The 16,711-nt window shown below is 34.6% G+C and overlaps 1 protein-coding gene across 5 annotated transcripts in view; it reads right to left on the bottom strand.

Moving 5' to 3' along the window:
• The window catches only part of MYOM2 (myomesin 2), a 76,543-nt gene that overhangs the window by 10,943 nt on the left and 48,889 nt on the right, over positions 1–16,711 (bottom strand). For all 5 annotated transcript variants that reach the window (XM_023922515.2, XM_023922513.2, XM_086876023.1 and 2 more), the window contains 11 exons: positions 15,693–15,871; positions 15,417–15,531; positions 14,689–14,845; positions 14,490–14,596; positions 12,714–12,758; positions 12,112–12,248; positions 7,135–7,279; positions 6,959–7,018; positions 5,454–5,521; positions 1,565–1,678; positions 142–229 (listed from right to left, as the gene is read on the bottom strand). In XM_023922515.2, the coding sequence (XP_023778283.2) occupies positions 142–229; positions 1,565–1,678; positions 5,454–5,521; positions 6,959–7,018; positions 7,135–7,279; positions 12,112–12,248; positions 12,714–12,758; positions 14,490–14,596; positions 14,689–14,845; positions 15,417–15,531; positions 15,693–15,871 (1,215 nt within the window). The remainder of the gene's footprint in view (positions 1–141; positions 230–1,564; positions 1,679–5,453; positions 5,522–6,958; positions 7,019–7,134; positions 7,280–12,111; positions 12,249–12,713; positions 12,759–14,489; positions 14,597–14,688; positions 14,846–15,416; positions 15,532–15,692; positions 15,872–16,711) is intronic.

Below are 16,711 nucleotides of genomic sequence, written 5' to 3'. Positions count from 1 at the left end.
TCAGGTCTCTATAACATAAGAGAAATGAAATTCAAAGAACACCAAAAATATATGCTAATTTGACATTTGCAAGGATAGATCTTTGACACCTATGGAGAACATGTGGAGATCATTATTCCATTGCAGTAGACTGAATGTTACCTTTTCCTGATAATTCAAGAGAAGATACATCATGACCTCTATCATCTGATAGTGTCGCCTTATAAACCCCTTCATCTTTGCGAGACAGCTGCAAGGAAGACACAAGATGTTTACTGACAAACTTGGTTGTACTAGATAGTACTAGATTTGCTCAACCCCTGCATAATTTTCTAAACAACATACATTGTGCTGTCTTCTGGATAAATAATCTTACCAAAGAGGTGATGGAAACTATGAATAAGTTGTTCATGCTTTTTTTTATAGATTAGCATTAAGTTCTTAAGCCTGAATCCTATTCTGATTTCAGTTCAATTTCCTCTAGGAAATAAAACCATGAGGGTTTTTCTCTTGCTTCAAAAAAACAGCATTGATCTTGGTCAGTAGAAATTACAAGCACTGTAGTAAGATGTAACAAGGCATAACTGCAACCTACACAAACCTTAGAAATGTAATTTTTCTTCAACAATTTTTTTTTTCTAATTATGTAAATCATAACAGCAAATCTATATCCTGTAATATCAGCTCCTTCATGCTGCTTGCATTCAAGCAGAAATTCTAGTCAAATTATATCTGTGCTAAGTAAATAATTAATTCATTAACCTTGGAGACTTTACATTCTGAAATCTATCACAGTGATATTGCATTAAAGGCAGTAGGGATTTTCAGGTTTTGTGGGTTTATTTTAATTCATTTAAAGCTTGAAGGAAAATATATAAACATTTATATATAGATTGGAGATGACTTAAACTTATAAAAATCTGCAAGCATATAAACCATAGCACAAATAACATAAAATTGAATGACAACTAACAAGAGCAATCCGAGACAAGCAGAAACAGAAACACCCTCCCAAAAAAAAAGTCTGCTCAAGAAAAATGAGGTTGGTAAGTCAGTATCCTCTTTCAAGAGAAATGAAGGAAGGAAATTAGAAGAATATGAAGCCAATAAATAAACAATTTAGATGGAATGCATATTATTGAAAGCAGAAAATCTCATTCTGGGAGGTTTTGTCACTTCACAAAGGCAGCGTCTATGCAAGGTTTCAGATAGAAGCTGTGTTATCCTGTTTGCATAAAGATAGATCTTAAGAAGCCATAAACTTTGAACTTGTTCATTTTGGGCAATAGAATTGAAAACTGTCAAAAATCAGATGCTTGAACAAGTTTAAAAATTAAGGATTAATAATAAAGGATGAGACAGAGGTCACCAAAGGACTCTGAAGGAACTTAAGCGTGAATTCTGAGCTGACTACAAAAACAGATACTTTTTGCTAGCAATAGTTATTCACTGGAAGAGTAGAAAATAAGGTTTTTATCATACAACTGTTCAAAAAAAACATGATAGCTGGCTTGCTTCTTTGTCTGGCAAATCTATAGTGTGTCAAGCAGAAGCTGTAATTTGTAATCATCAGGTGACACAGTACCTTGGGAATACTGAGGTGACATTCTCCCTTCTGCAGATCAGGCAGCTCCTCAACATCAGCCCCAGAACCATCCTTATACCACTTAAAATCAGTCTCCTTCTTTGTGTTTGCAACCTGTACAACAGAAAAGGCACATAAGCCTGGCTATGTCCTGAGGAAAGGTATTGCACTGTGGGAAGTCACATAGGTACTTTCAACATATGAACCATATTTTTTATAACACATGTCAAATAAAGCTAAGTAAAAAATCTATTTCAACCGAGTCCTACTAAGCAAATCTCAGTCCTACAGTGCTTCTTTGCAGCACAGGATACAGATTACAGCTTCAGAGCCTTGTAAAATTCTATAAGAAAATCCTGGCAATCTCTTCCCTTAGATGGTTTTGCACCCTTGCTCTGTGCTTGTAGCTTGTCTAGAGATAGCTGCAGAAATATCTTTCAAATTAGAGCTTCTGAACTCTCCTTTACCTTTCTGTCTTTGCCCTGTGACTCCAGAGAGTTGTAACACAGATCTTAGGCCCTACCTTAGTCTTCGGCCAATTTGGAGATTTACCCCAGCTACCTAAGCAATGTCACTCATGGATAAGCTGCAGAAAGCAACTGAAATCACTATTCTGAAAGGATCCAAGACTTCAAAATTGTGAACTGCACCAAAAATCCTTTTCTATTTTACCTTCTAAAAGGTAAAATAGAGTCCTATGGGGCATAAAGAGACCTGGGGAATCCTACAAATTGCAGTCTTTCCCAAAAACGTAGCACATACGCAGAGCAGTTGTTTGAAAGCAAGAATTTTGCCATAGCAGCAGCAGTTCATTGAAACAATGCTTAAATATCTGTATCTGAAGCACTGTTCTAATTTTGATATAAAGACTGTATGTTGGATACACTTGAAATACTGCTGGATAAATTGCCTCAAACTGTGAATTCAAAGAAGCTAAAAGTACAGCTCTTTTTAGAAACTTTGGCTATAAATATATATTTAATTTTTAATTTATTTTTTTTTCTCTCACTTTTAAAAGTACTATGGTTTATTTGATATCACTATCCCCATACCCTTATAAAAGTAATAAAAATGCAATGGTATTTTTATGTGTAGCCTGAATTCCGATGTCATTGTGGCTTTGGTTGAGGGACAGAGCCAGCAAGATATTTCTCAGTCCCCAGGCAGTTGCTTTAAAAAGGCTCCTTAAAGAAAAAGTGAAAAACTGAAAAAATGGCTAGAGGGCAGCCAGGAACTTAATAAAGATCTGCAATAGTTTTCAAGTGGCCTGCTTGAAGGAAAAAACACTTGCCAATTTCTAACCCTTTTACATTAGAGAAGTCATTCCACAGACGAGCAGATCTGTGACAGCTCTCTGTGGAGGTGACAGATAGGTGGGTCCTCTATACTGATTCCTAGACATCTCTATCAAACATGCTCAAATTAATCACATCTATTCTTGCTTAATAACCAGTGTGATTGCTATGGATCTCTGACAGTATTTGAGATCACCACTTGGCCCAAAGCAATGGGGCTGGAGAAAAGTGAGCAGCACTTTACATTTACCAGTAACTACAAAGTGGTTGTTCCTGTAGTCCTATGACATGATTGGCAATTTTATTTGAACAAAGCCTGAAGGAACAAGCCTTTAATGCTTTCCAACAATTTTTCATCAAAGACTGTTAGCACTCAATCTGACAATACATAGACTGAGTTTCAGACACATGCAATTTGCAGTGCTGAAGTTATTTCATGTTGGCATTTACTATAAAATGTTACATTTTTCACTGTTTAGCCACATACCAAAAAATCTTGCTTTTAACAGACACAGAACAAGTAAGGGCCAAAGTTGTGGAAGAGCAAGTAGCTTCTGAATGTTCTGAAATTTAGAACCACTAGAAGCAAAATGACAGTAGTTGCTGGCATATGAAGAAAAATAAACACAAAACAAAAAGCAAAAAAAAGCAAACACTATAAAATTATTTCAATATTTCAGATGGACAACCATGTTCCACTGACATTGAGGGGATACAAAACCAAGAACATGGTCATCAATCCCAGCTAATTCAGAGTTAAATATTAGTCAATGAAAACTCAGTCAGGTCCAATGATATAGTAAATAAGGGATATGTGAGGTAATATTTGATATACTCTTTTATAACACAATCCATATTTGTCCATCATTTCTGTTATGGGCCTGGATCATACAGTCAGTCCTTTGCCCTACACAAGTTTCCAGTTGGCATGGTTTCCTTGTTTCCTTATGCCATGCTATGGCCTTTAAAAAAGTCAAGTTAAAACACCCTCTCTTAGAGATACTTCCTTCTTATTATCCCTCTTAAAAGCTTTTAGAAGAGGCAAAAATTCCCTTGATTTTTTTTTTTTTTTTCAGAGGAGCACTAAAGAGAGCCTGGAAGAGACCTGGGTCGTGTTGTGATACAGCCTGAGATGGCAGAGATTACTCCTTGATCGTTTTTATTACCACAGAAATAGCACGGAGTGGCCACACTTCTAAAAAACTTGTTTGTCAGGTATCTGGAGTCTGAAGGACAAACCCAGGCTTTGTTTTTCAAACTCTTACTATGTACAAATATAAGTTAAACAGCCATAAACAACAGTACCATGTGAACCTAATGGCCAGTCACATACTAACAGTAACAAACATTATAAGGTCAATAGCATAGTTAAAATGATGAGTGTGCAAGCAGCCCACATCCTAGATTTCATTTACATAAAATGTTCTGACCTTGTGAACAAAAAAGCACACTGGTGAAAAGCAAATAATCAGATGCTCAGCCTTTCACAGCTTCAGTGCTATAAACAGGCTTGACAGTCAATGAAAGAAGGATAATTTCAGATTAATTTGTAGAGAATTAACACTAGCATAACTGGTTCAGCAACATTTAATTCCCCATGTGAATGAAAGGATAAGCAGGGTTCATGCCTGAGGCACATGCATGTGGAGATTATAAAGTACTTCAGCAAAGGTACTGTGTTAACTAATGAGTGTTGAGCCCTAGAATGGGAGCACATGGAATGGCAGCTTCAGTACCAGGTCAGTTCTGCTGGGAATAACTCAGGTTTAAGGGTCTCCTAGTTAATGAGCAGGGTAAAAAAAAAAAAAATTAAAAAATTAAAAAAATCCCCACAAATATGCAAGTAAATTGCTCATAATGAATGATTCAAGTTAGTCTAATTATAAGCCAAAAGTTATTCAAAAGAAGAGGAGAAAATTAATACAAAAGAGTCCATATTAGAGGAAAAGGGAATGAAGAAGACACTTTGAAGCCTGGATTCAATGTACTTAGTTATTCAGACCTCTAATTAGTCACTCTGGAGGAGCAAAACAATTGAAAATTTATCTGTTCAGAAAGGCATTTAAAGATGTTAATAGCAGAAGTTACACTGAAATCAATACATATTATCATTATTTAAGATTCAAAAGTCAGTAACCAAAAATAATTTAAAAATCATGTTTTATAACCTTAATTCTAGAAGTCTTTGTAACACATTTGATTACAGTTGATTATATAACAGATGCCTTGTTAGAGAAATTAGAAAATAGTAAAGAAAGATTTTGAACTCTGACTTTTTTAGCTATTTCTGAAGAAGAAGAAAAGGGATGTATATTTTGTGTAAATTATTCTTATGGCTTAAAACTTTTACAAGGAATTGGACCACCTAATAATGCATTTAGAAATGTCCTATATTTTCGCTTTGTTTTAATTAACACTACTGTTGATGAATAGTAAGAAGTCAGAAATTTTAATGTTAAAATTTTCCAAATAATAATAAATAATTTTCATATGAAACTTTTGTTTTTAAAGGCATCTGAATCCTTTTTCACATTTTTCTACCTCAATTCTTCATCAGCACATTCTAAAAAATCATTTCAAGTATATTTCCTTACCTTACAAGAAAGTAAAACTTCACATTCCTCTGTAACCTTCCAATACAAAAACTCTGAGAAGTGAGGACCTAAGAAACAAAATAATCTTAAAACAATGTTGCAGAATGAAGAGTATCAGATCCAGTGAAAGAGAGCAAAAGGATGACAATTACAATATCCTTACACCAAAACAAGAGGGATCTCCTGAACCACCCATGCACTAGAAGCAAAATCCTACAAGTATATATCATACTTACCTAGTGTCTACATTACAGCTTAGAAACCTGAATCTCATCTCTGCATCTGTATGAATTGGGTAATGCTCCAAAATATAAAATGGTGGGTTAGAGAAATTAGTTTATTATATACCTTTGTGCCAAATTGCCAATTAAAGGAAAGAAACAAAGTAGCTACAAACAAATGTACAGATATATTTAATGTATTTAATTAAATTATTATTAAATTAATTATTAAATTTACATTTAATATATTTAATGTAAATACAACAAACCAATGACAAACATTGTTTGCTGTGATAATGTAAAGTTTATAAGTGTATTAAATATTACAGGCAGAACTGAAAATATTCCTTTTCCCCATTAAAGTTCCAATCCTGCCAAGAAATATTTGCTGACGTACATAGAACTTTTTAAATTATTGTGTTTGCTTATCTTAATAAATGTATATGTCTTTGTGCTGGCAGGATCAGGGCCCATAATTTTGATACCCAAACCTGGGAAGTTGCAAAGTCTAAGTTTTGAACTTAAATCATTGAGTACTGAAAGGTACAGTTTATGCTGTAAGTGGTATAATTTCTTTCCTCAATAAATTTTAAACAGCCTTAAAAAAAAAAAAAAAAGTAGAATTACATTATTTCTGTACAGAATCTTACCTAACCTATTTAGGAAAAAAGTTTTTAATTATTATTGTTATTTTCATCCTGAAAATGTTTACAAGTTAAAATTACAAACTAGAGCTCAATTTCAATTTTCACAGGGACAGAATTCTGAATTAGGTATCCAATAGTAATTTTCTCATTCAGCTGCAAGCAATATCAATAACGACTATATAACAAACTCTACAACTGTATAGCAACTATGCAACAAATATACATTTACTGGAATTTTGCATCAAAAGTAACCATAGGGTCAAGCTTTTAATCTTCCTTTTCTGGCACAACTTGTCTGTCTACTCTTCCATCAATTATATTGAACAGACAACTTGTGTGCATAAAACTAAATGCAATTATGTTTTGTTGGACAGGAGCCTACAGTAGGCACACTTCTCATGAGTATTGAGCAAAGATAACCTCCTGTGAGAACTCCTTTTTTCTCTCCTTAGTGAAGGTTCTGTCACAAATTGACCATGTTAGAAAATAAGATCCACCAAGGTTTCAAGTGTCTCCTAAGACTGAACAATATACTCATCTTCTAATAAAGAACAGAAGCTGCAAGCACTTAGCATTCACCAGGGATGAATCATTAGCTGCAAACTGGGCCTAAAGTCACCAATCTGCTCCGTCTTACCTTGTTTTCTGAGAAATTCCTTTCGCTGGAGCTCAGACTCAGCCAATACGTTCTTGAATGCTAAGTTTTAGAAAAGGTGAATGAAAAATTAGTCACAAAATTACTCAAAGAATAATTGAAGTTCGCTTCTTCATCAGAGTCAAAGTTTCAATGTTTCAATGTTTCAGTGAACCTACCATCTCCAATGAGAACTAATGAGGACTGGTTTTTGGCCTTTCCATCCTGAATCTGTACTGTGTAGGTACCTTCATTGTCAATTGTAAATTTTTCCATCATCATTTCTATAATGCCATTTGAACGGTCACAATTTATTTTATGCCTCTGAAAAAGAAAAATACTTTAGTATAGTGTAAATTACTTATGATTCCTATTTAATAAATTATTATTTATATTCCTTCCCCCACAGTCAACCTTTTTCATGTCCTTTTAATTGTAAACTAAGGGAAGAGGACTCTGCTTTTATTTACTGTTGTACAATGAAATCCCTGTGGTAACAGAAACCTCTGTGTGCAGCTGCACTTGGAATCCCCAAGTCATCATAATATAGCTGGTTTGTATTTGAAAACAATTGTTTTCACTGTGCATATTTGAAGAGACTAACAGCCAGCCTTTAGCTGCATTACAGGTTCCAGTTCGAGGGAGTTTGCTAGGGAGAAGCACTATTCCTAGCAGAGTCCAGAAACAACTGGAAATATTGTGTTTCTAGACACAAATGTGGACCTTCAAATAAATCCATCACACCAAATTCAAAAACTCATCCACACTAATTATCTGAGACACATATAGTAGTTAATGGAGGATACCTTATTTTCTCATAAAAATAGTTGATCTAGGAAGAGTATAATGATTTTCTCATTTAATGCTAAGTGTCATTTTCAAAGAACACTTAAAACAAGTGACAATGAGAAAAGTAACTTGTTCAAGCCCCACATTTTCTGGGAACCAAAAGGGATTGACCAAGTCCAGCAAAAGAGAAGTATAGTTCTGTCAGGACATAGAGTTACCCACTTAAGTGTTTGCAGAATACACAAAACACCAAATATTGACTTGAATTCAAAGTTAAATATGCTTTTCACTGTTTGTGCCCTTTATGTGTTTGCTTTTTATTAAATATTCCAGAAAGATAAATTATTAGCAAGCAGCATCGTGGAAACAGAAAATTACAAGCTAATATTGGACAATCTTTGCAAAATATGTGTTTTGAATTTTCTGGTACTATTTTAGATACAACCATGTTTTACTAATATCCTCATTTATTCAGTGAGTTACATCTATGAGGACAATGTCCCCCACTGGGAGTGATGTCTTTTGAATCTCTACTAACAACTTCCTAAAGCTAAATAAAAATAAGCCGCATAAGTTTCTTGGTGAACATTTTTAGGCAAACAATGTGGCCAAAGACTTTACACTCTAACTTCCAGTCACGATTGAATGGAACAGTAACTGTCACCATCTAGAAGGAGTTACATGAAGTGATTTACTATAGACCCTGCTACTTTTAAATATATTATACATACTGTTAAAAGGAGACATGAGGTCTTATAAATAGAATGTTTTGATAAACCTCTTTATTGGTCTCCAAAAATAAAAAAATGGTACTAAAGTAACAGATAAAGTTTAAGGAAGGAAAAGAAAGAAGAAACATTTAAAAAGCTAGTAAAAATGTTATTTATTCATCTCTCTAAAATCTTATTGAAATGGAAGAACCTCTAAGTCCCTTAAGATCCAAAAGTAGTAGGAATAACCCCACAGATAGATCTGTTTTAGCTTTAAGGGATGCATACTGGCCAACCTCAGAAACAGACTCACTGGTGTATGGATAACAAGTCTGGAAGAACAGTGTCACACAGTCAAGATATTTAGCATTCATACTGGCATTTTCAAATATATAAATCTTTTAATTCTTAATGGGGTAATGGAAGAATGAAGAAAAAGAAAAGACGTAGAATTAACAAAGCAGTCAGCTAACAGATTGATCAGGATAATAATTTTTTAAGGAATATGCATGTTAATTTGGATACAGAATTTTCCATACATAGTGCAAAGATACAATGTCAAAGAATAAGAAAAGATTAAATTAATTGGGAAATTAAGTAGAAAATCTACTTGTGTAAGAGTTTATCTGTAAGAGTTAAAGTGATAGGTAAGGAAGGTTAAAAGAACCATTAGTAAACTTACCTAAACTGTCCCAAAATGCAAATTTCTATGTGCAAAAGTCAAATTCTTGCTTACAGCCCCCTCTCCTCAGAGGTCAAAGACTACACTGGCATTTACTTCATGAGTTCCCAGGGAGAACATTAAATTAAATTTTGCCAGAAGCAGAAAAGGGTTTTTTTTTTTAAAAAAAAGAGCAAGATGTATGTTTGAATCTTATTTTTTTATTACACTTTCTTTAAATTTTCTACTTTTATTAGACAAAATATTAAAATATTAAAATTAAAGCTGGGTAAATGGGGCTCAGTTCATTCCATTTTAAGCTTATTTTGAAATCTTACCAAAAACACTCTCTTTTACGACCTAACAGGAAAAATTTATCACTTCAGCCAATGTCAAGAATCAGGCCACAATTCACCAGCATAATGGTCTATTGAACATGTTCAGTGACTGTAGCCCAGTCTCCAGACAGGTTTTAGAGTGCAATTAGCCTTCTAACTATTGCCATTATGCAGCAAGATGAAGTTCAATGATTTTATGTGCATCATAAATATTAGGCTTTTATGTGACTTTCCACAAAAATATCATCTGTCTCCAAACATAAATGTCACCTGCAGGTTACTAATTAAAGAGGTGAAATAATGCAGCTTCATTTTAAGATCCTTTCTGATGTCAACACTTCCAAAACATATGCGAACTAAAAATAGCTCATTCTGTTCCATGAAAATTGCCACAGCAGATATTGTCATTTCAATACATCCTAGGCACAAATATTCAGGTTTTCAGTGCTATGGTTTATTACTTCTTAAAGCAAGAAAAATGGAATTATTTTACTCAGAAATACTTCTTCTACTTGTCAATATGTAATTAAAGTAAATGTTCTTTGCCTTTCTATGGTATAAAAATGCTGATAAAGCTTCTCTGACCCAAACCAGGATCTGCATTCTCAGGAATAAACTGAATCTTTCAAACAGCTGCACTGGAGGTGAAATCTTCACAGGAATATATTTCCAGTGTTGTGCTTATGGCCTGTAGATGAATCACTCTTGACCTGAAAAGGCATGACCTTGCTTTCAAGCTTTTTTATGCCCCTTTATATGAGAGGTCTTCCTAGAGCTATAAAAATGCAGGAAGCTGGTGGCCTATCCTTTCATCTCTATGTAGCTGTTCAATGCACAGTTTCTAATCCAAAATTAAAAAAAAAAAAAAAAAAAAAAAAAATAGAAAGTGATACCATATAAAAATTGTAAGTCTATGAACACTGCTGCATTGTCAAGTGCCTCCCACATTATACATAAAACTGGTAATATCAGCCCCAGAGAGTCTTTGGGAACAGCACATCTTGTTGGTTTGGAATCCAAAACTGTACTTGAAGCAGCCATTTTCTTCAGATATTTTTCAAAAATATTTCTGCTTAACACTGGTCTGTGTGTAAATTCTCCTTTTGTTGGCTGTTGATCATCTAGTTACCAAAAGTGAAAAGGGTCCAACTCTTTTTCCAGTATGAATAGGCTCACTCTGAAACAGGAATTCTATACTGCAAAAAATATTTGAGTTATAGATTTGCTTTCTTGTCAGGTATTATCACACCTTAATAACACAATATTAAGAAAATATAGGATCCAGGGAACTACAGACCTGTCAGCCTGACCTCAGTGCCATTAAGAAACAGATACATCTTGAGAGACACCAAGCAACATGCACAGGACAACCAGGGGATCAGGCCCAGCTAGCATGGGCTTGTGAAAGGCAGGCCCTGCTTTAATGACCTGATAACCTTCAGTGACAAGGTGACCTACTTAGTGGATGTAAGTAGGGCTGTGGATGTGGTCTACCTGGAATTAAGTCAAGCCCTTGACATCTTTTCCCACAGCATTCTCCTGGAGAAACTGGCTGCTCATAACTTGGATGCATGTACTAGCTCCTGGTTGGACAGCCAGGGGCAAAGTGGTGGGGAACGGAGTTAAATCCAGATGGTGGATATCAGAAATTATGTTCTTCAGGGCTCAGCAGTGGGGCCAGTCCTGTTTAATATCCTTATCAATGATCTAGAAGAAAGGATCAGGTTGGGTGGGAGTCTTGATTTGCCAAAGGGTAGGAAGACTCTGCAAAGATATCTCGCCAAGTGGAATAGATGGCTCAAGACCAGCTGCATGAGGTTCAACAAAGCCAAGTGCTGGGTCCTGTCATTGGGTCAAAACAAGGCTTGGGGAGGAGTTGTTGGAAAGAGGCCAAGAGGGAAAGGACCTGGAAGTGCTGGTCGACAGCTGGTTGAGCATGAACCCTCAGCATGTGCCCAGGAGGTCAATCCTGGCCTGTATCAGCAGCAGTCTGGCCAGCAGGACCAGGGCAGTGATTGTATGCAGCACTGGTGAGACCACATCTCAGACCCTGTGTTCAGTTCTGAGCCACATCTCAGACCCTGTGTTCAGTTCTGAGCCATATCTCAGACCCTGTGTTCTGTTCTGGGCTCATCATTGCAAGATAGACATTGAGATGCTGGTGTGTGTCCAGAAAAGGGCAACAGAGCTGGTGAAGGGTTGGGATCACAACCCCTAGCATCTGGGGTTGTTTAGGCTGGAGAAACAGAGGCTCAGGGAGGACCAGTAATGCTCTGCACAAGGAGGTTGTAGCCAGGTGGGATCAGTCTCTTTTCCCAAGTAACAAGCTATAAGACAAGAAGAAATAGCCTCAAGTTGCACCAAGAAAGTTTAGATTGGATATTAGGAAAAAATTTCTTCACCAAAAGGGTTGTCAAGCATTGGATCAGGCTGCCCAGAGAAGTGACTGAGACACCATCATTGGAGGTATTTAAAAGACAAGTAGATGTGGCACTCAGGGACACGGTTTTTAGTGGTGGACTTGGTAGTGTCATGTTGATATCCATGATCTTTAAAGTCTTTTCCAAGTTAAATGACTCTATGATTCTGTGATAACAGTAGAAACCTGCAGTTCTCTTAAACAAAATCACTTACGTATAGCACTCATTATCTACTTACGTCACTGTTTTCAACTTCTTTATCATTAATAACAAATCTGAAAGTAGAATCTGGAGATAAGCTTTCAGCCTGAATCCAGAAACGAACTTCTCCTTTATCAAGAACCTCATAAGCTAATTCTGATTTCAGAGGTATTGCTACAAAAAGAAAAGAATCAAAAATCAATAGTTAATTAAATCTTGTGAGAAATAGAAATATTATAGTAAAATACTAGCAATTCCCTATTATTTATAGATTTCTGGGTATCAAATAAATTTAACACAAGGAAAAGTCCTCTAATGCAGCCTTTGGCTGATTATTAAATTAATTTCCTAAAGGGAACAGAGAATTTGCAGCTTGCACATTACAATCCTTGTGTAAGGATTTGGCTAGTGACAATCTATAACGTATTGTCAAAGTTAAACTTCAGAGACATTTAGGAAGGATGTCAACTAATATTCTTCTAAACTAGAACAAGGAAGCAAGGTGTTCCATGGTAAATGAAGCTGCCATGAAAAATGAAGTTGCCATTGTCTCAGGATGAATCTTTTTGGAACTCCAGTCATTAGCATGTAATTATATTCCTTCTAGAAGTATCTAATAGATTCAGATCTTCAACTTACTTGGATTCTTTATTTCATAGCTTAATGCCATCAAACGTTCAAACTCTGAAAATGAGAAAAATTTTCATGTTTTAATTTAGACTGAAAAATACAGACAACAAACAGATGTCAACAAAAGTAAATATCAGCATCAGCAGCTCCTTAAAGCTTGTACATGAATACACAACTCCTCCGAAAATGACTGAAAAATAAGATTTAGGAAACTTAAATTCTGAAAACATGGATTTAGCAAATGTTCCTATTGCATGCGTTTTAGTGCACACTCTCCTATACAAGGGAATCTAAGCAAAAGACAAAAGCTATTTTAAAATTAAAAAATAGCAATATAAAAGAAAGATGGGAAACAATAGCTTCTAAGCAGTATATCAGGTTCCTTTATCTCCTGACTTCCTTTCTCAGACTGTTCCTGCAAATTTTGTTTTACTGAGACAGGAAACAAGATTGAATGCATGTTAGTCTGAAAACAGTACAGAAAGTTCTAGTTAATGCACTAGATCCTCATTAAGGCTGTGTGAGAGTCTAGAATTCCATTTTTTAGTTTTTCATACTAATCCTATTTATCATAGTCATTACCAATAAAGATTTGGAAAATGAACATTACTACCAATTCCAAATTTACAGATAATGTAAAGACCAGAGAATATTAGCATGGATTTATGACATGATAGATTTAGCAAATTGAGCAAAATTACAGGAGAATTTATAGCTTTTGAGAGATTAAATGGGCAGTGAAATTATTAATTAATTAATTAATTTCAGTGTTAAGATGCAAAATCTGATACTTGTGCAGGGATTTAATAAAAATAAAGTTGTGATTTTCAATGACATATGATCAGAAAACACATAAGGGAAGTATGGGATGGGAAACACCTTCAGTGCTTTATAGAAAAAAAAAATTCAAAGGTAGAGCAGATGGTGACAAGACCTACAGAAAGACTTCAGAGTGATGATTCAAAACTTAGCCGATGACAATGGCTCGTAAATCTTCCATGTTCTGGAGAATTCTTTTTTCTCCTTTTTTTTTTTTTTTTTTAATTTTTTTCCTCCCTGAACACGGATTTATTCTCAACACTTGATTCAAAAGGGTGGTTTAACACGTTTCACACTGTGATTCCTTAAATGGCTTAGTTGGTTGAGAAGAAGAGAAGAAGAGGGAATTTAATACTTGAGGAACTGGGCAGAGCAATTACATCCAAGGACTGGGAAAGCACCAAAGTAATTTTTATTTTATGTGAAATAGCAAACCTTCCTCTTTGCTTTCTATGTCAGCATTTCTCAATGATAAAACAAAGTGAGACTGAAGCAAATTAATTTGCCAGTCTAATGAAACAAAATAGCTACAATGCAAAAAAGCCAAACTAATATATATGTAAGCCAAATGATAATTTGACCCAATGTATGAAGACCTTGTTAAAGCATCATAGTTTTTCTCACTAATTTCCTGCATCTCATTTATAAGAAACTGCATCTAGAGCCCCAAGCACAACTGAAAGTGTAAGGGATATTTACAAACATCATTATAATCCCAGCAAAAAGAAAACAATTCTTATTTGCCATATTTATTATCTTTAGCTAGAAAATGCTGCCTGAAGTTATCCCAGCTTTCATTATTATGATAATCAGAAAAATAAGTAATCACACAAAGTCTGTTGCTTTTCTTCAATGCATAGGAAATAATGTAAGAGTCATAGGGTTCTATTCTTTTTTTCCTTGGGCAATTTTTAGTGCACTTGAGGTAATACAGTGAAGAAAGATTTGAAATTGTAAGGGCCTTACCTTCATCATCCATAACGAAGCTGGAGGAAACCCCATCTGTGTCACTAACTGAGACAGAGTAAGTTCCCAAGTCTGATTTATCAGGATTTTTGAAGTACAGCTTAGAACTAAAATTACCAATGAAGAAGAATATAATTAGCTGAGTATCACATTTTTAACATGACTTACTAATTTCCTTTGGTAGATTGGCATGACTTACTGATTTCCTTCTGTTTCAATCTTAAACTTATGAGAATCATCAATCTCCTCATAAGATTTACCCCATGCAAACTGAGATGCATCTGTTGCTTCTTTGCACTCAAAAGCCAGGTAAATATTACCCTCATCATCCACACCAGAATAGATTTCTTTTGTTCCTGCAAAATAGGAATCAACTCAAATGTCAAGACTGCATTTTTTTATTTTCAAGGTGCAACTCATAAATTACTAAAGCCCACATCCATTTTGTCCTAAGAGATACTGATTCTATTAGCAGATCTTAAAGCAGGTTTATGTCATATACTGACTCAGCACCATATTCTAGTAAATTTCTTAATCTACATGCAAGAAAGGAATAATATTACTAATAAATGTGAGAAACAAATGAATAAGGTATAACTGAATATGAGAATACATGAATGTTTAAAAAAATCAATTTTATTATCATTCCTGAAGCGTTAATAAATGTGTTCTCACAAAAAGTAGCACCTTTGTTAGAATAAGAAACAGAATAACTGATTACCAAATAACTCTTGCAGTAAGTAAAGGAAAAAAATTCTAATCACTGTCTCTGTATCCACATGATTTTTTTTCTTTATGTTTTAAGGCTAAGAACATCTTAATTCTTTAAATACTTATATATTATGTAATATCAAGTTGGGTTAATTAAACTCAATGCTAAGTATTTTAGTATTTTAGAAACAGAAGAGATTAAACAGTTCATTTTACCTGGCCTTTCCTCAACAAGCACTGGTTCAGATATCTCAGATGACTTGCCTACCCCAGCATCATTCACTGCACGAACTTTGAAAACATAGGTATGACCCTTTTGTAAATCAGTAACCTTAAACAAGATAAAGGACAAAGCCAATTTAAAAAACAATCTAAATTATTTTGTTTACTCATATGAGGATATTAGCAGAAGCTGAAGTTCAAATACATATATTTTTATAGTCAATCAGAAATTCTAGTACTCAGTTTTATATTAAGTCATGAAAATGTTACCTTAAAATAGCGCTTTGAAGTAGGTTTTTCATTAGCAGTGATCCAGTCTTCTGAATCTACTTCTTTATAGTCCACTAAATACCCAGTAATAGGGCTTTTGCCTTCATACACAGGAGCTTTCCACAGAAGAACTAGTGATGTATTTCTAACTTCACATATCATGAGATCATAGGCAGGACCTAAAATATTTCAAATATTGGAAATTCACTTCAATATAATGAAGTTTTGCAAGCTGTCCCTGTGGAAGCCAAAATGTATTGCTATAATCTTGACTGTATTTGCTTTCAAAAATCTCAACCTTTACAATACACCTGGTATATGTGGTATTTAGGTCATTTTTCCCTCATGGCTGTACACAGCAATACCTGTCTCACACAGTGAGTGACATTAGTATTCTGAAGCATATTTCCTTAGCTAGATCTCAGCAATTCTATTTAAGTTAATCATGTGGAAAATCCATGCAGTTTAAGATTTTCCAGCAAGCAAGAGAGGCTTCTTGTCTATTATTTAACTCACCAGCCTCACATCAAAGTTGCTTCACTGTGCCTGATTCAGGTTCATAATTTAACATAAGGATTTTTATCTTTTCATTAGTATACATGAGACATAATCTTTCAAAGTAATCCAAAATCCAGTGGCACCAAGGGACTTTGGATCAGGGTTCTTGTTCCCTGCCAGAAGAATTTTTATTATGAACTGGATAGCTGAAGCCAAGAGGAACTTGTCAGGATGAATGATACTTGTTAGGAGAAAAATTTAAACCAAAAATATTCTGATACTCTACAAATAAGTGAGAGTTTATGTTTGCAACTACCAGGTCATGTTCTTATTATACTTTAGTTCTCCTTCACCTAACTGTTGAAGCACCATTCAGTCCAATTTATAGAAATTATTTTTTACTATACTCTTGATATTTATTTACACTAGTAAATAAATATAAATGTAAAGGCATAATCATATAGGTTTTCTATATTCAGTCAAATTATGTTGCTTGCTGGCTTCTTTTGCTTTAGATGTAG

The sequence above is a fragment of the Cyanistes caeruleus genome, chromosome 2 (genome assembly GCF_971803275.1).
Source record: "Cyanistes caeruleus chromosome 2, bCyaCae1.hap1.1, whole genome shotgun sequence".
NCBI lineage: Eukaryota > Metazoa > Chordata > Aves > Passeriformes > Paridae > Cyanistes > Cyanistes caeruleus.
The sequence above is the reverse complement of the archived record's forward strand: the minus strand, read 5'-3'. Positions and strand labels throughout refer to the sequence as shown.